We start from the raw sequence: 23,234 nt of genomic DNA on the forward strand, positions 1-23,234 counted from the left end.
TGGGGTCATGAGTTCAATTCCCGACCATGGCCTTATCTGTGTGGAGTTTGTATGTTCTCCCTGTGTTTGCGTGGGTTTCCTCCGGGTGCTCCGGTTTCCTCCCACACTCCAAAAAACATACTAGTAGGTTAATTGGCTGCTATCAAAATTGACCCTAGTCTGTCTGTCTGTCTGTCTCCCTCTCTTTCTGTGTGTGTGAGTGTGTGTCTATATTAGGGAATTTAGACTGTAAGCTCCAATGGGGCAGGGACTGATGTGAGTGAGTTCTCTGTACAGCGCTGCGGAATCAGTGGCGCTATATAAATAAATGGTGATGATGATGATGAATAATTTCCCAGAATAATCACAGGATATAGCTCAGTCTATTTAGCAATTCTTTCCTTGTATTTTAGGTTCATTGTCCCATTAAATACACCATACTATTGTAACACACATTGTGATTTATGATCATGAATTAATATTTGCATTAACACTGGTGATAATAACCCTGTTCTGCTGAGACAAAGTATCACCCAGTAATACCTAATAAACAGCGCGAGATTCCGTGGGGAACTACTAGGATACCTGTAAGCAGCGAACCGCTGAGTATAAAGTGTCTTCTTATTAACACATTTATTACTATGTTACTTTCACATGTAAATGCAGTTTATAGTCCTCATAGAATAATCTCCTGTATAGGAAGCACAGAGTTCAGGAAATATATGAGGAAAGTTTCCTTACATTGACATAAAGTGAAACAATAGCTGGTTCAGTTCAGTAAAAAGTTCCCTTTGTGTTCCAGTGTCGGGGTCCCAGGACAGGTAGAGGGTCCTTTACATGCTGTGAGCGGACAATTGCACAAAGCTGATTGATCCTTGGATTGTGGCCTCCGTGACGTGGGAGGTCAGTGGCTTGGAACGGCCGGGTTCTGTTTGGAAGATCAGGTAAGTGGTGGACGTGGTCACAACACATTTACAGAAAGAATGAATAATGCAGATGGATGATGGGAACCAGCAGCCACAGCTCTGACTCCAAGACTTAAAGGTGTTGCCCGTGGCAACCAATCAGATTCTAGCGATCATTTGTCTGCTACGTTCTATACAGTAACGTCCGGAATCTCCCCGTATGCTTTGTAGAAGGTTTAGTAGATCCATCCCCTAGTCCTTACCCCCCTGGCCAGGAGAAACCATCTACCGCAAGTCAGACGATTTATACAGTGTCGCTCCATTCACAGCGTCTTCCCAACAATGGCAGCGCTGTTGTATATTTATCCCCTCTACATAGATGTTTTATAAATTATATTTTGCTGCACAGATTGTGTCAGTGAAGAGGGTTTGTAGTGTGTTCTGGGACCGGGTTAAACACAGTGGATGGACGTCTCTCCCCTCCCTCACCTCTCAGCCACGGGACCAGGGGGGCTCTTATCTGATATGTATTATACTATATTATCTCACAGATCTATAGTTTATCTATTTCACGTCCACTCCAGCCCTTTACCCTCTCGTTACGTAATCTGATAGTTCATTCATTTCACACCGGTGTCAGAAACTGCTGTTATTCTCATGTGGAAAATGAGTTTAAATTCCATATATAAATCCCATTGCCTCCAGACCTGGGGCACAGAGGAGACAGCTAATCCAGCACTACTGACAGCGCAGCCTATCACATGACTGGGACTAGCTGCTTCGTGGCCTTAGTAATGCTTCCATTTGAATTGTGCTTTAGGCCAAAAAATGTCTCCTGTGATCATATATAATGAACCATCTTATTAGTTGTAAGTTGAGGTGGAGCATTCTGTAACTCTATGATTACAGTGTAAGTATTATTTTTCTGTATTAGGGTACATCCAGGTTGGCTTTTCGTTTGGAAAATACTTTGGGGGGTATTCAATTGTCGGCGGGATTGCTGAAAATCCCGCGGTCCGATTAGCGATATTACGGTAATCGTGCGCGGAAAAAACGTTAATACAGTAATTTACTCGCTGGATTTCAGCTTGCAGCTCAGGGACCTGGAAATATTCAAAGCAAAGCGGCCGACGTGAGTCCCACAGAGACAGTGGAGGGAGGAAGCCTTTGGAGATCTGTCTGCATTAGGGGGGCCCCAGAGTGATGCCAGGGAGGGGACCCTCATGAGAGAGGTCTCCAGGTCCACCTACGCTATGGTCTGACGGGGGACATAGGTGACCGCAACCTGGGACAAATAGGATGTCAAGTAATAGAGTTTGATATCTGGAAAACCCGTATCTCCCTTAGTCCTGGGCTTCTTGAGCACTGCCACCGAGTTATAGGGGATTTGCCATGACGTACAAATTTAAGAAAAGAGGAATGTGAGTCCCAAAAAACCACCGGGAGAGTCTGGAAAAGATAGAGAAGCTTAGAGATCAGGTTCATCTTGACACAACCTTTATGACAAGAGTCACATAAAAGTAACTGTGCAATGGGCAGAGTGTCCTTTGTGTATAAAAACTACACTGACCATTTTTATTAATATCTACCAGATGCCACATTGTGCATATCCTGTGCCAAGACTGACCTGGCATAAGACAAGTCCACCATCATAAGCTGACCACAACCTGTGCCAAGACTGACCTGGCATAGGACACGTCCACCGTCATAAGCTGACCACAACCTGTGCCAAGACTGACCTGGCATAGGACACATCCACCATCATAAGCTGACCACAACCTGTGCCAAGACTGACCTGGCGTAGGACACGTCCACCATCATAAGCTGACCACAACCTGTGCCAAGACTGACCTGGCGTAGGACACGTCCACCATCATAAGCTGACCACAACCTGTGACAAACTCTGTCTGTCCACAAGCGCTCACTGTGGACACGCGGCGGTCTGTGGTGGATACATACAGTGTTGCCTCCTTCACAGCGAGCGCATCCACCAAATGCCACATTGAAGCCTAACTCTATGAGCCTTCACAGTGCATCGAAAGCATCCTCTGCGCAATGCGGAATCCCTATTGGTGCCCCTATGTACGAAGCCTTAGTACCTTTTTGGTAGTATCCCATTGATACCCCTTGTCCTTTCATGATAAGACCACCCTCTTTTTATACTCAGTGGCAAGGGGGGGCACAGGAAATGTATAACTGTATAGATAAGGGCAGCGCGGTGGTTCAGTGGTTAGCACTTCTGCCTCACAGCACTGGGGTCATGAGTTCAATTCCCGACCATGGTCTTATCTGTGTGGAGTTTGTATGTTCTCCCCGTGTTTGCGTTGGTTTCCTCCGGGTGCTCTGGTTTCCTCCCACACTCCAAAAACATCATACTAGTAGGTTAATTGGCTGCTGACAAAATTCAGCCAGTCTGTGTCTGTCTGTGTGTGTCGGGAGCTTAGACCAGGGCCGGACTGGCCATCTGTCACTTCTGGAAAATGCCAGAAGGGCCGATGGCCAGATGGGCCGGTTGCTAGCTGGCCGGCCCCATTGCTCAGCGCACAGACTGTCATGCCAGAATTCGGCATGACAGTCTGTGCGCTGAGCGATGGGGTCGGCCCTACACTTACTGATTGCCGCGCGTCACCTCCTCCCCTCCGATGAATGGATCTGCCGATGACTGTCACATGGGAGGTGCACACCATGTGATAGGTGCCGTCCCATGTGATAGAAGACACTACAGAGCGCGCCGCGGAGCGCACAAGGTAAGGGGGGGGGGGGGTAGTTTGTGTACAGGGGATCTATGATAGGTTTTGTGAGTGTGACAGGGGATCTATGATAGGTTTTGTGTGTGTGACAGGGGATCTATGATAGGTTTTGTGAGTGGGACAGGGGATCTATGATAGGTTTTGTGTGTGTGACAGGGGATCTATGGTAGGTTTTGTGTGTGTGACAGGGGATCTATGGTAGGTTTTGTGTGTGTGACAGGGGATCTATGGTAGGTTTTGTGTGTGTGACAGGGGATCTATGATAGGTTTTGTGTGTGTGAAAGGGGATCTATGTTAGGTTTTGTGAGTGTGACAGGAAATCTATGATAGGTTTTGTGAGTGTGACAGGGGATCTATGATAGGTTTTGTGAGTGTGACAGGGGATCTATGATAGGTTTTGTGTGTGTGACAGGGGATCTATGATAGGTTTTGTGTGTGTGACAGGGGATCTATGATAGGTTTTGTGTGTGTGACAGGGGATCTATGATAGGTTTTGTGTGTGTGACAGGGGATCTATGATAGGTTTTGTGTGTGACAGGGGATCTATGATAGGTTTTGTGTGTGTGACAGGGGATCTATGATAGGTTTTGTGTGTGTGACAGGGGATCTATGATAGGTTTTGTGTGTGTGACAGGGGATCTATGATAGGTTTTGTGTGTGTGACAGGGGATCTATGATAGGTTTTGTGTGTGTGACAGGGGATCTATGATAGGTTTTGTGTGTGTGACAGGGGATCTATGATAGGTTTTGTGAGTGTGACAGGGGATCTATGATAGGTTTTGTGTGTGTGACAGGGGATCTATGATAGGTTTTGTGTGTGTGACAGGGGATCTATGGTAGGTTTTGTGTGTGTGACAGGGGATCTATGATAGGTTTTGTGTGTGTGACAGGGGATCTATGATAGGTTTTGTGAGTGTGACAGGGGATCTATGATAGGTTTTGTGTGTGTGACAGGGGATCTATAGTATGTGTGCGACAGGGGATCTATGATAGGTTTTGTGTGTGTGACAGGGGATCTATGGTAGGTTTTGTGTGTGTGACAGGGGATCTATGATAGGTTTTGTGTGTGTGACAGGGGATCTATGGTAGGTTTTGTGTGTGTGACAGGGGATCTATGGTAGGTTTTGTGTGTGTGACAGGGGATCTATGGTAGGTTTTGTGTGTGTGACAGGGGATCTATGGTAGGTTTTGTGTGTGTGACAGGGGATCTATGATAGGTTTTGTGTGTGTGTCAGGGGATCTATGATAGGTTTTGTGTGTGTGACAGGGGATCTATGATAGGTTTTGTGTGTGTGTGACAGTATGACTACTGTATGTGTGTGGGGGCCGGTGTATGACTATAATGTGTGAGGGGGGAGGGTCTTAATATAATGTGGGAGGTAGGCTATTAATCTAATGGTGAATTGCAGCTAGGGGGTAATTATTAGGTGCTATTTTATTTGTGGGGTGATGGTGGAGCAATTTAATAATGGGGCCTAATAATTTAAGATGGGTGATTGGATTTTTAATTTAATGCTGGGGTGGTTTGGGAGCTATTAATTGAATGTGGGGTTGTTTGGGGAAAATGAGGTCTATTTATTAAATGTGATTATGAGTTAATGCCTGGGGTGGTTGTAGGAAATGGATATATTTATTAAACGTAAATGCTCTTTAATTTCTTGCTGGAGTTGTTTGGAGAGAGGTAAATAGTTTTATTTATTAAATGGGAATACTATTTAATGTCAGGGCTAGTTGGAGGGAAATTGATGTATTTATCAAATGTGAATACTAGTATTTTAATGTTGGGGCAGGAGTGAGGCATAATTTTAAAACGTGGATGCTATATTGATTTAACACCGGGGCTAAATTTAATTTTTTATTTTTATTTTTTAATTTTTCCAAATAGGGCATCCAACATTCCAGGATCCAGACAAGCAGCAACTGATCTAAAGACACCAGCAGCCACAAGTGGTGACAATGACAAGACAGGTAGGAGAGAGCAGGACAGTCTGCCAACTGTTTTGAATTTGGTGGGTGACTGTCCCGCTTAGTCATTGCTTGTTAAGGCAGAACTGCGTGCACCTAACAGTAGTGCACACAGTATTGCCTGTGTATTTGTCAAAAATGTGTCTAATAGCCAAATTACATCATAGGAGCCCCCCTGACTTAAGTGCCCGGGCCCCCCGAGCCTTAATCCAGTTCTGGTCAGTCCAGGGCAGGGCACAGCCTGCAGAGCAAGCCGAGGAGCTCTAAGTTGCATGAGATTTATTAATCTCGTGAGACTAAGAGCTTCACTGCTCACTCTACAGCAATGTCAGCAGCATTAGAAGCATTGATAAGTACAGTGGGCTGGGGGTGTCATAATGTATCTGGGGGGGTGATGTAATGTGGATGAGGAGGGCCTGATAAATGTAATGTTTTATTATAATGTATGTATCAATGCACCATTTTGACCACGCCCCCAACATAATGTAGCCCCGCCCTTGGCGGCGCACCAAATGCGCTGCGGCACGTATTTTTTTTCCTGCTCATCAACAGAGGTGGGCCCGTGTGCTTTAAATGCCAGGGCTGATTATTAGTCCCAGTCCGGCCCTGGCTTAGACTATAAGCTCCAATGGGGCAGGGACTGATGTAAATGACAAATATTGTCTGTACAGCGCTGCTGAATTGGTGGCGCTATATAAGCAATAACCATTATAATAACAAGGGTGCTTTACTGGGCACCATTAGTGACCAGTAGTTTTATAAAGGACACCATCAGATTTACACATGTGCTGCCTCAATCTGCCAGGTGGACTGGTGGTTAGTACAGGTGTATTTACCTGGTGTGAGGTAATCCTTAACCCCTGCCTTGCTGCTGAGTACAGGTTTGGGAATGAGGAACTGGCTGCAGTAATAAATCAGTCCCGGTAAGGTGCTTTATCACAGCATTTAAAGCATCAGCTGCTGTTTATTACACACTCTTCTGGCCTCAGGTTACATCACTTCCCAGGTAAATCTGAGCCGTGGCCAGACAGGGCCGGACTGATCTGGATCTACTCCCCAAATACATCCCCCGAGCAAACACAGAGGTCACGCTGCTCACCTGGTATATCCTGACTGCAGGTAACGCTGATATCCCTCAGTCCCCCCCCTGCAGGCACAGAGCGCTCCTCTTACTGCAGTTATTTTGACTTAGTTGCTGCAGTAGTTTTAAACTGGTTTCATTTAAAATGTTTATATTGTTTGTACGTGGTCCAGAAGGGATGAATCTCACAGCCCAGCACTGACTGCCAGCTTGGAAATACGATTGGAGAGTTTCTGCAAGTTATCGATGCTGCTTGAAATATGTGGAATGTGATGTGATCTTGCTGGAGTACATGTGATTACTGTGCTCTGTCCTTTACATGAGGCGGTGTGCTGCTTATGTTGGGTTAAAGGTCCACCTAGGTGGATATTATTGTAAGTAGAATCACTGGCTTATGTCTAATCATGGGTTAGGTGTATCGAGGTGTGTGTAACAGGCGGGATCTGCATCTACATGTAGCTGGAAAGAGGCATGTGGAAGAGGCTGCAGGCTATCTGTGTGTATGTGTATATATATATATATATGAGAGATATAGATATATATGATGCCCTGGAGAAAGTATTGCTGTGTGAAATGTAACGAGCACTGTAGACCCTCTACGTCTGTCATTTTCATGCATGTACCGTGTTCTGCAGGTTTCAGTGTGAACACTTCTTCTATTCTCTTTAAACTACGTCTGATGAAGTATAAAGCACAAAAATCGCTTTCTTTCTCTCTCATCATTGTCACGTGTAATTCATGTATTTCTTAAGCTAATTCGGGGCAGCCATCCAAACGTCAATCCTGCTACTTTCTAAAACGGGACCTCCCGTCTAACAACACATCAGAAGTGCACCTATGCGATGAGCCCCTGTTTTGTTCTGCTGCTATTTATCTCTCTTAATTTTTGCAAGAGAGAAGATCGAGCTTCTCCTCTGTCATCAATGGCTCTCTCCCTAAAGTCCATGTGATCGTTTATTGTCAGATTCTGTAGTAAATCAGTGCTGATGATCTATATTACGGGGATTATCTGCATGTTAATGTAACAATATAAATGATAGATAACCAGTACCCATGCGGGAGCTGTAATACATCATAAGGTATAAGCAGACTTGTTTCTCTAGCTAATAGACTAGGCTGTGATGTGACGGGGTGTCCTGTACGTACAGAGGCCTCATATACACACAGTGATTGGCACAGCAAGGTAAACAGCTGTTCTTGCTGATAGAAGAATGTTCCTAATGTTGGGCATAGATCTTACTTCCTGCCGCCCCCCTTCCTCGCCCTGTGCTACCATGGTGAAGTCTGACAACCACCGGTCTTCTGAACAATCACTTCCAGCCCAGAGACAGACAGAGCTTTCTCCACGTTACGGATGTATAAATCTGCGACTTGCAGGCTTCTGCTGCAATGCTGGAACAGTTTCAGTCTCCTTGCAGTTCTCCTTCAGCTGGGTCAAATCTCTCCCTCTTTAGTGTATAAGAGCCAGGACACTCGGTAAACCTGTCCACTGTTACATTCTGACAGCGGACTCCAGTGCGGTGAGTTTGTGGAGCGCTTGGCGCAGTCTGGGGGGTCATAGGGGATCTGTGACTTTATTCCTCAGACGAGGAGAACTCAGGGTGTATGAGGGGAAGCTGGTTAGATTGTAGGTATTGTCTGTAAGGTTGTGTGGACCTGGATGAGTGAGCGGCTGGAATGTGACTTGTTACGGGAATTCCTACTGACTTAGTGACAGCTGAGTCTGGGGGATGAGCAGGTCCCCTACGCCAGTGCCCGGAGATGACCTCTGGAAACTTGTGTTAATTCATGCAGGGCCGCGTCTTCATTCTGCACACCCCGTCAGTATGTTTCTGTCTTTTGTTCCTCAGTCCTGCGATTAGATGGCTTCTGCGCTGAATCTGAAGTCGGAGAGGCTAATGCTGATTGAGGACGGGATCCCCCTACCCAAGAAACCCAGGTAAATGTTCACTACGAATCCTGTTGCAGTTAGACCCTAGAAATAATAATTATATCCAACCTTCGTCCACATGTGGATGCATTGATTCATGTATAGCGTTTATAACGCACTATTAGCAGTGGTATCAATGTGCCCTCTCTGTCTGACCTGGGATTGTAGATGACAGGACCAAGTACACGTTGAGCGTCACACTGAGAGGATGTCATGTACATGAGAACATATATGAAGTTCATGTCAACATGGAGTCTAAACTGTTCTAATACTTTTACTATTAAATACTAAAAAACATCGTCACAAGGTGAATAAAGATCTGTAAACATCAGAGAGTGTAAAAGATTAAAACTTAAACCTCGACAGATTCCAGATTCCTGCATAATTATACGTACATTTCATCGTCAACATTTATTTATATAGCGCCAGCAGGTTCCGTAGCGCTTTACAATTAGGAACAAACATTAATAAGACAATACTGGGTAATACATACAGACAGAGAGGTAAGAGAACCCTGCTCGCAAGCTTACAATCTATGGGACAGTGGTTTGATACACAAGGACATGTGCTACATCATATTGCACAACCAGCTAGAATGCAAAGGTAAAAGTATTGAGTGGGCTGTGTGTGTGGCAATATTGGTCAGAGGGTTGTTGTCTTGTGTTCGCTGTGTAGAGGGTGGTAATAGGGTAACCTAGGGAGGTTAAGAGGGTGGTAGAGGAATATTATAACCTTGTCTGAAGAGGTGGGTTTTCAGAGAACGCTTGAAGGTTTGAAGACTAAAAGGAAAGTCTTACTGTGTGAGGGAGGGAATTCCACAAAGTGGATGCAGCCCGAAAAAAAGTCCTGTAACCGACCATGGGCGGAAGTGATGAGAGTGGAAGAGAGACGTAGATCTTGTGCAGAACGGAGTTGCCGAGTTGGGAGATATTGTGAGACAAGGGAGGAGATGTATGTCGGTGCAGTTTTGTTGACGGCCTCATTTTACCACCGTCCACACTTAGAAGCCGCAATGTATTAACCTATTTTGTGTTAATAATTCCCCGTAATGAAGGCAGTTCCTGTCCATATAGCACATGCCCTCTATATATTAATATGTGGCCAATGTTAGAAGTTGGGTGCAGTATTACAGCCAGTCAGGAAGCCTTGTGTGACATGGACACACCACAAACCCCAAAGATGATCTTTAGGTAGTGACACCTCTCCAGTCCCTCTGCACAGTTACCTGCTGTTACTCCATCATACCTCAGGGTAATGCTGCATCTACCCACTAGAAGACCACGGGCCCCGTAGGATGTTCTGACCTCCGCTTTCTGCCTGATGTTCCCATCGTCCTCCCTGAACACAAGGACCAGCGCCATAGGAACGAACATCGAGTCTTTATATGCAGCCTGATCCACACTCATCCTCACGGAGAAACACACAGACGCATCTGAGTTAGGTATCATTGCTCTGTACGTAGACCAGCACCCAGCGGTGTATCACAAGGTCACTTTAAATTACACAGCAGCCATCAAATATGTAATAAAACACCACACTTATATTATACATCTCAAATCCTTCCGCCACTCCCCAGATTGCACCCACCCTTTATACACAGCAGTCTCCTTATTAGACATATCAGAGGCTTTAGACCTTTTATCTTTCTGCCACACTGACCCTGGGGCAGTGTCCTGCAAAACTGACTACACACTTGTCAAACTGTCCTGAAATATCCGCATACTTAGGCTTCTCCAATTGCCCCGATTGCACACAAAGATTTTATTTAACCTTTACCATTCCTGGTGGATAAACAACAAGTGAACCCCCCCCCCCCCCCCCCCCCTCTTCCCCAGTGTGCTTGTGTGGGGGGGAACGTCGGTTGTCAGCATGGATTTTGAAGCCCACGGAATTTGGGCATCCTGACAAATAACTGGATTTATTCAAGTAACATTGTGTCGCTCAGTGTTCATGCCAAGTGATTGGCTTTAAACGTGTTTGACCGGCTGAGGCAAACTAGCGGGGTCTTTGGATGCCTTAAAACATCTGCACCTAGGACCTCCAAGGTCCCTATAATCAGCGCCTCGCACAGATTAAGAGGTTATCTGCAGCACCTCCGCTCTCTGGGGATCAGCCTACATGTAACTGAGCTCTTACACGGTGTCTGGAATTTTGGGGTCCACGTGGTGATGTTTTTCTAGCCGTGCATGGGTTAACAGTACAGACAACAAGTATATTGGAGGAATAAATGATGATTATAACAATAACAACGCCCTTCCACATCTCATTTGCCAAAACACAGTAATCAGACCCCCTATGAGATTATTCTTGTAGAAGCCTTAGATGCACTGACGGCTCCTCTGATCACACTGCAGAAAGCTGCAGCTTTTCAAGTCAAGCAACGGGGTGTATAAGAATTCCTGTAGAGGTCAGACCATGTATTGTGTGCTCCGACCTCCCACCGCCTGTTCTTCCGCTTCAAAGTCAGACATGAACTTTCTGAAGCTGATCGGGCTTAAGGCCAAATAACTTCCTTCATTGCACACTTGGAGTGTGAGCCTTGCACACCAATCATCCAACTTATTAACTCAGATGCTGGATCCATCTCTCCTCACAGTAAAATGACTTGTTCAGCGGTCACGTTTATCTTCCTTCTCACGCTTAGGTCCTAATTTACCTGTTCTGCCTCCTCCATGCTCCTCCATCCTCAGATACAAAGTATCATTGCACACTGCTAGTAACACTGGAAGTAACTTGAGACATCTAAGAGATTGTTACTAAGAACTAGTCGTTATAGTTTAGATAAAAGTGAGGTTTGCCGTTTAAATCCTCGACTTTATTTCTGATCAGATCAGGCCTCCCATATTTATTTTTTTAAAAACAGAAAAGATGGAGTGGAGTTTGCTCAGTCTAATAAAACCATGTCGTGTTTTTCATCAAATGTAGTTGTAAAAAGGAGTGTGAGGTCACAAGACGCGTGTAAAATAATCTCTTAGAAAACTTCTTTCTCCGAATTACTAGTTCTGCAACAATGCTTGTTAATTGTATTGCTTGTCGTGCAGTCTTTCTAGTTGTACTGCCCTTTGTAGATTGAGAATTCTGTACAAGGTATTCATGATGAAGCCTAATGACAATCGGAACGTTTAAAGTAGATCCGTTATGTACACTGAACGATTTTATGGGCTAAAACAATATTTTGTCTATAAATTCTCAAGGAACTAGTGATCTCACCAGGTCCACATCCATATAATAGCATTAGGAGGACATCCTACGTTCAGTATCACAGGAGACCATTATTTGTTCCGTGTGGGAACACACAGTCTGTGTTTCTAAGACTATATTTCATGCAGCGGAGAATTATTGTACATTGATTTTTATGGTGCACTGTCCAGCTGTATTCTGCTGGTAGTGTTATTATTTATGAAGCTACATGTAGGAATAATGTACGTTTTCCTCTGTGACTATACAATCAGCATCTTCTAGGAGTGACATTTACAGGCTGACCTTCCATCATGTTTAATAAGTGAGCTTCATCACACCAGATTACACTCTGGCTACCAGCTGGTTAACGAGTAGTCAGAACTGTATAGAAATGTAATACTCATTTGTTACGTAGTACAACTGCTGCTGGAACACTCACTATAGGTCCGAGGTCTCCTGGTCCTGGATTTAAACTCTGTTCTCAGTCGCTGTGGATGTGTTTTCTCACTCACTAAGGCTGCTTATATAAAGAGAAGCATCTCAAAGATGGTGCACTTTAATAAAACCAATAGTACAGTATGTACAGATGGCCAATCATCATCCCTACTCTAATACTAAATACTGGTATACTATGCTGTAACCCCAATCATCATCCCTACTCTAATCCTAAATACTGCTATACCATGCTGTAACCCCAATGCACCAATCATCATCCCTACTCTAATACTAAATACTGGTATACCATGCTGTAACCCCAATCATCATCCCTACTCTAATCCTAAATACTGGTATACCATGCTGTAACCCCAATCATCATCCCTACTCTAATCCTAAATACTGGTATACCATGCTGTAACCCCAATCATCATCCCTACTCTAATACTAAATACTGGTATACCATGCTGTAACCCCAGTCATCATCCCTACTCTAATCCTAAATACTGGTATACTATGCTGTAACCCCAATCATCATCCCTACTCTAATACTAAATACTGCTATACCATGCTGTAACCCCAGTCATCATCCCTACTCTAATCCTAAATACTGGTATACCATGCTGTAACCCCAATCATCATCCCTACTCTAATCCTAAATACTGGTATACTATGCGGTAACCCCAATCATCATCCCTACTCTAATACTAAATACTGCTATACCATGCTGTAACCCCAGTCATCATCCCTACTCTAATCCTAAATACTGGTATACCATGCTGTAACCCCAGTCATCATCCCTACTCTAATCCTAAATACTGGTATACCATGCTGTAACCCCAATCATCATCCCTACTCTAATCCTAAATACTGGTATACTATGCTGTAACCCCAGTCATCATCCCTACTCTAATCCTAAATACTGGTGTACCATGCTGTAACTCCAATGTTCTCCCCGTGTTTGCCTGGGTTTCCTCCGGGTGCTCCGGTTTCCTCCCACACTCCAAAAACATACTAGTAAGTTAATTGGTTACTATCAAAAAATTGACCTTAGTCTGTGTGTGTGTGTGTTAGGGAATTTAGACTGTGAGCCCCAATGGGGCAGGGACCGATGTGAGTGAGTTCTCTGTACAACGCTGCGGAATCAGTGGCGCTATATAAATAAATGGTGATGATGATGATGATCCACCAATCATTATCCCTACTCTAACCCTAAATACCAGTATACCATGCTGTAACCCCAATCATCATCCCTACTCTAACCCTAAATACCAGTATACCATGCTGTAACCCCAATCCATCAATCATCATTCCTGTTCTTTTCCCAGACTCCTTCAGTCTTCCCCGCTCCCCATACTAAGATACGGTCAGACCGGCTAATGGGTCACCATCCCAAGATCCAGCACCTAGATCGTTAGCTCTACAATCCATTAGACCCTTCGCCATCTGTTCATTATCCCGGCCTTCACCCCAATCGGCACAAATTCAGTAATTGGTTAATTACTCTGTTTCTTTTGATTAAGTATACATTGTTACCATTTCTCTCTCTGCCTGTGTTATTGCCTAAGCATAGATGTCTTGTGATGTCATAATCTGACCTTTGTGCAGTATTCCCACAGCCTAGTAGTAATAATCAGACCTCTTGTCTCTCATTAGAATAGATTGGATACTTCTGAGCCCTGGAATGGAGACATTTACATTATGTAACTGGAGATTTGTGGGCCCTGCCAATGTCACTAACTGGTACTAATTCTATTAGACTGGATATTGTGTCTTCCAGAAAGCTCTTACCAAGCCTAAAAACGAAAAAACCCCAGGAGCTGGTGTTGGTGATCGGTACAGGTATCAGTGCGGCTGTAGCGCCCCAGGTTCCTGCGCTGAAGTCTTGGAAGGGATTAATCCAGGCTCTGCTGGATGCCGCTAATGACTTTGACCTTCTAGAAGAAGAAGAAAGCAAAAAATTCCAGAAATGTCTCCACGAAGACAAGAATCTGATTCATGTGGCTCATGACCTCATCCAGAAGTTGTCTCCGGTCAGTACAGTCCGGACACGACCATATAACTGTATTTACATTTATTGTATGTCTCTGTATAAACACACACCGCTGTATGCAAACGTTAGGGCACCACGATGTCCGTGTTCTACTGAGTCTCTAAGTCATAGGACGATAACACGTTCATTCATTTCCTGAATTGGACAGACAGGTTTGGGGAACCCTCCAGTCAGTATTTGGCAGGAGTAAGGGCTTTGAAACATTTAAAAACAAAAAACCTTACCTGGAAGGGTGACCTAACTTTTGCACATGCCACATTCAGTGTTTTGTTTTAACTTTTTATTTTTAATAAATGTGTTTTGGTTTTTTTTAACAACCAAAGGCCCCCTGACACCCCAGTAGCCCCCACCCACCTATTTTTATTGCTATAGTAGATCCAATGCAAACTGGATTTTAAAAAGGACTGCCTTTGCCAGGGATAGCAGATTTGGGTAACTTCAGCAGGAATTTCACAGACAATGTGATTTGATCAGATTTTATTACCTTTATTCTCCTTTCTGGACATATGACCCCAGTCTGATGTGGCCCTTTTTACAATGAATACATTTGACTCAATGCTCCTCGCGCCACCCCTGCCTGCTCTATGGTAACAACTCAGGGAATTGTTCTGGCAACAGGTGAAACGCGTCCTGATAAACACTTGCTGAATGTGCTCACGGCACTAAGTGAGCACACACAACTCCGTGGTAGTATTCGCATGTGTTAAACACTTCTGAACACACCTCAACTTGAACATGAAGGGACATTTTGACGGAAAGCTCGTGTGTATCTGTCCATTCACTTACATGAGCTTATTTGGACTAAAACACGTTAAATACCCTTTGAGAACATGTAATATGTACATCTGCATGTATGAGGCCTTTAAACCATCGATAACAAATGTTACATTCTAAACATAAAGATAACTTTTTTTCTATAATGCTGAAATACATTTTTCTTCAGTCCTGTCTATAAGAAGGAATATATATTATACTTTGTATTTGTTTTTATTTACCGCTGTCACTAACTGTCTTGTCATCTGTTCCTCCTGTCTCTGTAGCGGACGAGTAATGTGCGCTCCACCTTCTTCAAAGACTGTTTATACGAAGTATTTGATGACCTCGAGTCAAAGATGGAGGATTCGGGGAAGCAGTTGTTACAGTCCGTGCTGCAGCTGATGGAACATGGGGCCTTGGTACTAACAACCAATTTTGATAACTTGCTGGAGATCTACGCGTTTCATCAGGGAAAACAGCTGGAGTCCATAGACCTGACAGATGAAAAGAAGGTAAAACGGGGCTCGTACGGGTATGGGCTCAGTGGTGTGGTGGCATCTCATAGCGTTGGATGCCCACTGGTTATACAATGATGCCTCATTCGCGGATTAAACAGAATGGAGTTTCACTTCTGTGTGGAAAAATGATGACCACAGCGCCGAGAGAACCGGTTAGCTTCTGAGTGGTCTGACCTCTGAGCAATGTCCTGGCCCTGCTCTTCGACAATCTTATGTAGATCCTACAAGAGTTGGAAGTGAAGGTGGCCCATGTTTGTTACTGCTGCTCCCTTTGTTTAGTTTACTTTTTGGCAGGGGTTTGGTGAGGAGAACCCTTAAAATGTTGCTATTGGACCCAGTAATCCCCAAATATAGCCCCGTTGTGGAGCCTTCTACTCAGCAGATGTTCTGTTTTCATTGGAAAGTAATTTGACTGGGCAAAGAAGAGGAACAGTTCTGCTTACAGATATCCCATGTGATACATTGTTACAGTACAAAATCCTTTGTCTCAGCCATATTGAAATGTTGTTCTGTTACCAGGTACTAGAATGGGCCCAGGAGAAGAAGAAACTGAGTGTCCTGCACATTCACGGAGTGTACACTAACCCCAGCGGGATCGTCCTTCACCCGGCCGGATATCAGAACGTGCTCAGGAACACGGAGGTCATGGTGAGATCCCCCCCTCCCAATGTCAGTGTTACAGTACGTCAGTAGATACAGCGTTTCAGTCTCTGTGTTTCCAACCATTTGTGCGGAAGTTTATTTGCAGCAGTGATCTATCTGTAACCAGAAGCTTACAGCCCCGGGGTCAGTTATCACTTCAGCTGCTCGTACACAGCAGATATACTGCCGAGGTCCCTCGTAGTCTTGTCCCCACTGGCGGATCCTGATGGACAATCAGCCGGATTTGTGGCCATCATGTCCACACTGCATGCCCGTCATTCAGTGGTCCAACCCAGCATCCGGCTCACAGGTTGCCCATGCTGGTGGCTGATTTCCACGTACGCACATATTAGCAAGGTGTCCTTAAATCAACGCTGATCCACTCTTTTGTGAGGGTGAGAAGATCGTTTTACGACCATGCGCAGTAATTGCAGCATAATTATGGTCTAAAACAGTCAAGTTGGTAGATGAATTTGCTGCGTGTTAGACCAGCATAAAACACACTCTGACAGTTCTATGAACTGGCACAGGGCATAACCAACTGGCCGGGCACAGGGCATAACTAACTGACCGGGCACAGGGCATAACCAACTGGCCGGGCACAGGGCATAACCAACTGGCCGTAGACGGGCACAGGGCATAACCAACTGGCCGTACACGGGCACATGGCATAAACAACTTGCCATATACGGGCACAGGGCATAACCAACTGACCGTGCACAGGGCATAACCAACTGGCCGTAGACGGGCACAGGGCATAACCAACTGGCCGTAGACGGGCACAGGGCATAACCAACTGGCCGTAGACGGGCACAGGGCATAACCAACTGGCCGTAGACGGGCACAGGGCATAAACAACTTGCCATATACGGGCACACGGCATAACCAACTGACCGTGCCCAGGACATAACCAACTGGCCGTAGACAGGCACACGGCATAACCAACTGGCCGTAGACGGGCACAGGGCATAACCAACTGGCCGTAGACGGGCACAGGGCATAACCAACTGGACGTATACGGGCACTTGGCATTACTGTTGGTCTGAACGTAGAACATACAATAGGGAATAATATCATTAATTCCTCCTGCAGAGGGAAATCCAGAAGCTGTACGAGACCAAGTCCTTCCTGTTCCTGGGCTGTGGCCGCACTGTGGACGACACCACGTTCCAGGCTCTGTTCCTGGAGGCGGTGAAACACAAGTCGGATTTGGAACATTTCATGCTGGTTCGTCGGGAGGACGTGGATGAATTCAAGAAGTTGCGGGAGAACATGCTGGACAAAGGCATTAAGGTCATCTCCTACGGCACGGAGTACACCGATTTACCCGAGTACTTCGAGAGGCTGGCCAATGAAATCTCCACCAAGGGACGCACAGGTACGACATGTTCTCACTAGCGCCTCACAGTGGTTGTGTCCTCTCCTGCATCCATTCCAATGCTTCCTCAGATACCATCTTTTATTAATGCCGGTGAGAGGTTTATGTGCGGCAGGGACGTCCATTTCACGGTCATGGATCACTGCTACTGTTTAGGTTTCTAGTTATGGATAAATGTATTGATTTGACAATTAATCTGAAACTCTATTGAATGTCTTCAACTGCTGCTGTGCTGAAAAGCTGCATCTTCATCCTGTTATAGTTATAGAGCTATATCATTATTTTCCGTAAGACATTATGGGCCTGGTTTATTAAGGAACGGAAATGCCAATAAGTGCCTTATTTTGTGTAAAATCGCTCTGCGCATACCAGAACACAGAGAACGCCGCAACGTCCAATTCATCTTAGAGCGCAAGGGACCATTACTACAGCCTATGACTTTATGGGCGGTATGGGGAGGGGGCTGGGCGTATGCCCGTAGTCAGTGTACAGTAAGGGCGTGTGCACGTAGTCAGTGTACAGTCAGGGCGTGTGCACGTAGTCAGTGTACAGTCAGGGCGTGTGCACGTAGTCAGTGTACAGTCAGGGCGTGTGCACGTAGTCAGTGTACAGTAAGGGCGTGTGCACGTGGTCAGTGTACAGTCAGGGCGTGTGCACGTAGTCAGTGTACAGTAAGGGCGTGTGCACGTAGTCAGTGTACAGTAAGGGCGTGTGCATGTAGTCAGTGTACAGTAAGGGCGTGTGCCCGTAATCAGTGTACAGTAAGGGCGTGTGCCCGTAGTCAGTGTACAGTAAGGGCGTATGCCCGTAGTCAGTGTACAGTAAGGGCGTATGCCCGTAGTCAGTGTACAGTAAGGGCGTGTGCACGTAGTCAGTGTACAGTCAGGGCGTGTGCATGTAGTCAGTGTACAGTAAGGGCGTGTGCACGTAGTCAGTGTACAGTAAGGGCGTGTGCACGTGGTCAGTGTACAGTAAGGGCGTGTGCACGTAGTCAGTGTACAGTAAGGGCGTGTGCACATAGTCAGTGTACAGTAAGGGAGTGTGCACGTAGTCAGTGTACAGTAAGGGCGTGTGCAAGTAGTCAGTGTACAGTAAGGGCGTGTGCAAGTAGTCAGTGTACAGTAAGCGCGTGTGCACGGGGTGCGTGTGCACGTAGTCAGTGTACAGTCAGGGCGGGTGCACGTAGTCAGTGTACAGTCAGGGCGGGTGCACGTGGTCAGGGCGGGCGCACGTGGTCAGTGTACAGTCAGGGCGGGCGCACGTGGTCAGTGTACAGTAAGGGCGTGTGCACGTAGTCAGTGTACAGTCAGGGCGCGCCCCGTGGTCAGTGTACAGTCAGGGCGGGTGCACGTAGTCAGTGTACAGTCAGGGCGTGTGCACGTGGTCAGTGTACAGTCAGGGCGGGCGCACGTGGTCAGTGAACAGTCAGGGCGGGCGCACGTGGTCAGTGTACAGTCAGGGCGGGCGCACGTGGTCGGTGTACAGTCAGGGCGGGCGCACGTGGTCGGTGTACAGTCAGGGCGGGCGCACGTGGTCGGTGTACAGTCAGGGCGGGCGCCTGTCGTCAGTGTACAGTCAGGGCGCGCCCCCGTCGTCAGTGTACAGTCAGGGCGGGCGCACGTGGTCGGTGTACAGTCAGGGCGCGCCCCCGTCGTCGGTGTACAGTCAGGGCGTGCGCCCGTCGTCAGTGTACAGTCAGGGCGCGCGCCTGTCGTCAGTGTACAGTCAGGGCGCGCCCCCGTCGTCAGTGTACAGTCAGGGCGTGCCAAACTCGAGTGCACGCAGCGTCCGATTCAAGGTTAGGGCATCTCTAAGGTACGTGTTTTTCAGATGTATCACTCGCACCAGGTACATTCTTGGTGTAAGTACTGATTACTAGCTATGGCAGCTGTGTATTTAATTAAATTAACTTTTTAAAATATTTTATCATTAATGACTATATTACTAACAGGTGACATTAATTGTATAGTTTTTTTCTGTGCGTTGTTTTGTGACTTTAAATCCTGCAGTGTATTGTCTGTTAGAGCAGAGCGCACCTAGACCCGTATACAACAGACCTGTGTACGCCCAATCTACGTGTGTTTATATTCCATTTGTTAATGACTCAGGCCCTCTATGACCATGTAGGGTACAGTCCTCCTTAATAATCGTTCTCCTCCAGGATTGTTACAGATCCCTTCTCCTTGCAGCAAACAAGTGAGTCATGGGCACATTTCATAGACATCTCAGCTGGGTGCAGATTAAATACATTCCTTGGTTTATAATGTAATTTTGCTGTGGGAGCATTGTGAGTAACGTAATAATGTACACTGGACTTTATAAAATAACTCCACTTTTAATAAACTCTTGATGAGCAGAACTCTCCCAGCACCATTATCTGACTGATGAGGATTCCTTCCTTACTGTGTTACCTCTCATCAAATCTAGATTAGAGGGTGTTCTGTAACTAAGAATCCGCTCCAAGATCTGGAACCCTGAATCTCTTTCTGATATCTATCAAACTTTTGAAATGTAAATGTAAAACAATATGTACAATTACCATCAAATACATTACATTTACTTACAGAAAAAAAATAATACATGAATGTATTACTGGTTCTGGAGCTGGGGCAGATCCGGAGCTGGAAGCTGGTCTTGGATTTGGATCAAGCTCGAAGCCTAAGTGAGGCTGATGGAACCAGACTGGATCTGTAGTTGGCAAACCTGGGGCACTGCCAACACTAATCTGTAGTCCACAAGGGAGGACCCAGTGTGCTGGGCATTATGCCCCCACCCACAGTTATTAGCAGACATGGGTATTATGTGGTGCGGCCGGCTGACTGTAGTACAACAAGGACGTGTTTGGGGCACCTGGCAGCCTGTCCTGCGGATCACAAGGGAGGACCCGATCTGTAGACCAGGCTACGTGCCCCCCAGAACCGCTTCTCTGCTTCACTCCAAACACATAATAACCAAGCTGGAACATTATAATGTTATTATGTCACAATGACTGGGGGGGGGGGGGGGGGAGCTGCCCCTTGCTCTGATAATTGTGTCCTCCATTGTGGAGCACAGATTACATTTGGGATCATCACATTACGGGAGTCCTAGGGGTAAATGTATTAACCAGTATTTTTTTGCAAGTCGCCGATATATAGCGGCTTTTCTGGCCAAATTTTCAAAACAAAATTTTGCCTTGACGGCCATTGACGTATTAAATTTTCCCTGCAAAGCCGCCGGATATTGTTGACTTGCAAAAACCGCTGGCTAATACGTTTACCCCCTAGGGTGGGACCCCTATTGGTCACGTCCTGGAAAAGGCAATTTCTTTTCATCAAGAGTTTATTATAAGTGTTATTGTCATTTCAGTAGTCCATGGACTAGCAGTGGGCTAGTTCCTGACTCCTATCGTGTTCTTCATGGTGCCAGTGGTTTCATTAAAATCATAACTTCCAGCCCAGTAAATCCCCCTCTCTGTGCATGACCCACGTACCCTTGTAGCCCTCACACGGTCAGACATAGGAGCTGACAGTTAGATCTGTCAGCCTATAGGACTGTACTCGCACAACTCATGCTGCGTTCAGTAACTCCATGTGTATCCTGTACAGCCCATGCTATTGACTTGTGTCTGGTTAGTAGGTCTGGGCTCTGGCGCCATGCTGCGACCTCCCCCCGGATCTGACAGCACCAGCCCAGCCTCCGTTATATCTCTATACTGCGACCTCACTGCCACAATAATACACAATGAAAGACTCCTGTAGATACTGAACAGGTTGTGCTGGGTCATCCATCGTCACGTGGAATACAGGGGGGGGGTAGATTAAGAGAGGGGCAATTAGATATCGGAGCTGGGGGCAAAAGATAAATTGTGGGGGAAGATGAGTGGAGTGAGACATGAATGGAACAGACAAGAGGGAGGAGTCATTAGTTGGGGAGGTGTGATTGGATAACCCCGCCCTTTCAAGCACCTGCTGTGAACCTATAAATTGACTGAGCAACTTCCACTTCTGTATTAGAGGTATGATTGGAGCAGATGAGATAATGGGGGAGGGAAGGAGTAGAGACAAGTGGGGGGGGAGGCGGATCATCCATTAAGCAGCCTAGGCTTTTGTTTAGGGCCCAGTGGGTACTGAGGACCCGGATTATTCTAACCCTTTTTTTTTTTGCATATCTTTTAGACAAACAGAGTGTGGGAAGGGGCCCAAACCAATATCTTGCCTAGGGCCCCATGGAGTCTTCATTACTGGGCAGAGGCAATAAATAGGGCAGATGGGACAAGGGGGGAATTCAGGAAATCAGGGACAATTCTGTGAGATGAAAATGAAGGGGGAACAGATTTCAGAGACCCCAATAAAGCCGGCAGTATTGTACTGTCCAGAACTTTGTAAACTTCTGTTTTCCTAGATGTTTTATTGTCGCCAGCAGATATGTTACTGAGGGCCGATCCTCCTACAGGTACACGGGGCTGGAGGAAGTGTATTGGGCAATAATCCTAATATAAATTTTCCCAGTGGAACAGGTTCCTTTTACAATGTCAGTGATTTAGTGAGTAAATTACAGACAGGAGTGTTAATAAAAACTAACAAAAATCATTTAAGTAATAGGGCTATACTCGGCTTCGGTAGTACATTTCAGCAGTACGAGCAGAGGTCACAGTCCAGGGAGCCCCGTAGTCTTTATGGAGGAGTGGTCTGGACACCGTCAGTTCCTCTAGTCCCAGGGAGAGGCTGCTCTATACCTGTTATATAGAAGCTCCCTGACTCATGGCCATATAAGAGAATAATATTATTGTATATATAGGATTCGCTCAGCATGGCATACCAGTTAATGGGTACATCATCCAAGCAGAAGCAGTAGCTTATGGTATATATGGCAATAAAAAGCACAATATCTTAATCACCCTTACAGTAAATGGGAGACACAGGGCTGTAAACAGGTCCCCAGGTGTCTTCTAATCATCCTGCAAATAGTAATGTAAATATTATGCGGCCGTCCAATCAGATGCAGCCTGCAATCCTGCGCTGCCCTGACTCCAGCATCCGCCACTGCAGGTCATAGTTCAGGGGGGTCTGGTGGGAGCTGCTTTCTGCTCATATTGGGGTCCCAGGGGAGGTGGTCAGGCCAAACTGCATCCCGGGAGAGGGGTAATATATCACATTGGAGAATTCTCTACTCTGGCGAAAAGATTACTGGAAACAATCAGTAGAACGGTCCAGTTGTTTCTGTCTTATATTGACATCAGTAATTTTCTACAGTGGTAATTGTGTTCTTGGCTGTGTAGTAATTAGGAGACCTATTTTAATACTAGTTTAATTTTCCTTGTAAGAGACAATTGTATCTTGAGCTTAAGACGAGCTGAGCCGATAACTGATCACCTTCTTTCCTCTGTATAACAGGGATGAGCAGAGATCTCCCTCAGAGAAATGGCCCAAGCCTTGCCAATTGTCAGAATAAAGGTAGGGATTAGAGACGCCTGTCTTGTCTCTCATACATATTCCTGCTGGGATGTGAGTAAGGTTTGTAGATGACCGCGAATCTTCCGTCTCAGGACAAGCTGGAGTTATGGTGTTGCTATAATTCTTTAGCTTGCTTTGATTATACTATTTAAATCCTTTTTTAGCACTATATTCTATTCTTTCATAAAAACAACCAACTTATCCAGTAACCGGAGCCTACGAGGCGA

General features: G+C 45.8%; 1 protein-coding gene across 10 annotated transcripts in view; it reads left to right on the forward strand.

The window, feature by feature from the left end:
• The window catches only part of LOC142107208 (protein FAM118B-like), a 56,873-nt gene that overhangs the window by 10,607 nt on the left and 23,032 nt on the right, over window positions 1-23,234 (forward strand). For 4 of the 10 annotated variants that reach the window (XM_075190443.1, XM_075190452.1, XM_075190456.1 and 1 more), the window contains exons 2-8: window positions 782-923; window positions 8,531-8,619; window positions 13,985-14,258; window positions 15,319-15,546; window positions 16,072-16,200; window positions 17,287-17,572; window positions 22,948-23,007. In XM_075190443.1, the coding sequence (XP_075046544.1) occupies window positions 8,543-8,619; window positions 13,985-14,258; window positions 15,319-15,546; window positions 16,072-16,200; window positions 17,287-17,572; window positions 22,948-23,007 (1,054 nt within the window). In that variant the 5' untranslated portion in view covers window positions 782-923; window positions 8,531-8,542. Of the gene's footprint in view, window positions 1-781; window positions 924-6,500; window positions 6,719-7,881; window positions 8,201-8,530; window positions 8,620-13,984; window positions 14,259-15,318; window positions 15,547-16,071; window positions 16,201-17,286; window positions 17,573-22,947; window positions 23,008-23,234 lie in introns of those variants that run through there. The other 6 variants (XM_075190448.1, XM_075190447.1, XM_075190445.1 and 3 more) reach the window with 6 other exon arrangements.

The sequence above is a fragment of the Mixophyes fleayi genome, chromosome 11 (assembly GCF_038048845.1).
Source record: "Mixophyes fleayi isolate aMixFle1 chromosome 11, aMixFle1.hap1, whole genome shotgun sequence".
Taxonomy (NCBI): domain Eukaryota; kingdom Metazoa; phylum Chordata; class Amphibia; order Anura; family Limnodynastidae; genus Mixophyes; species Mixophyes fleayi.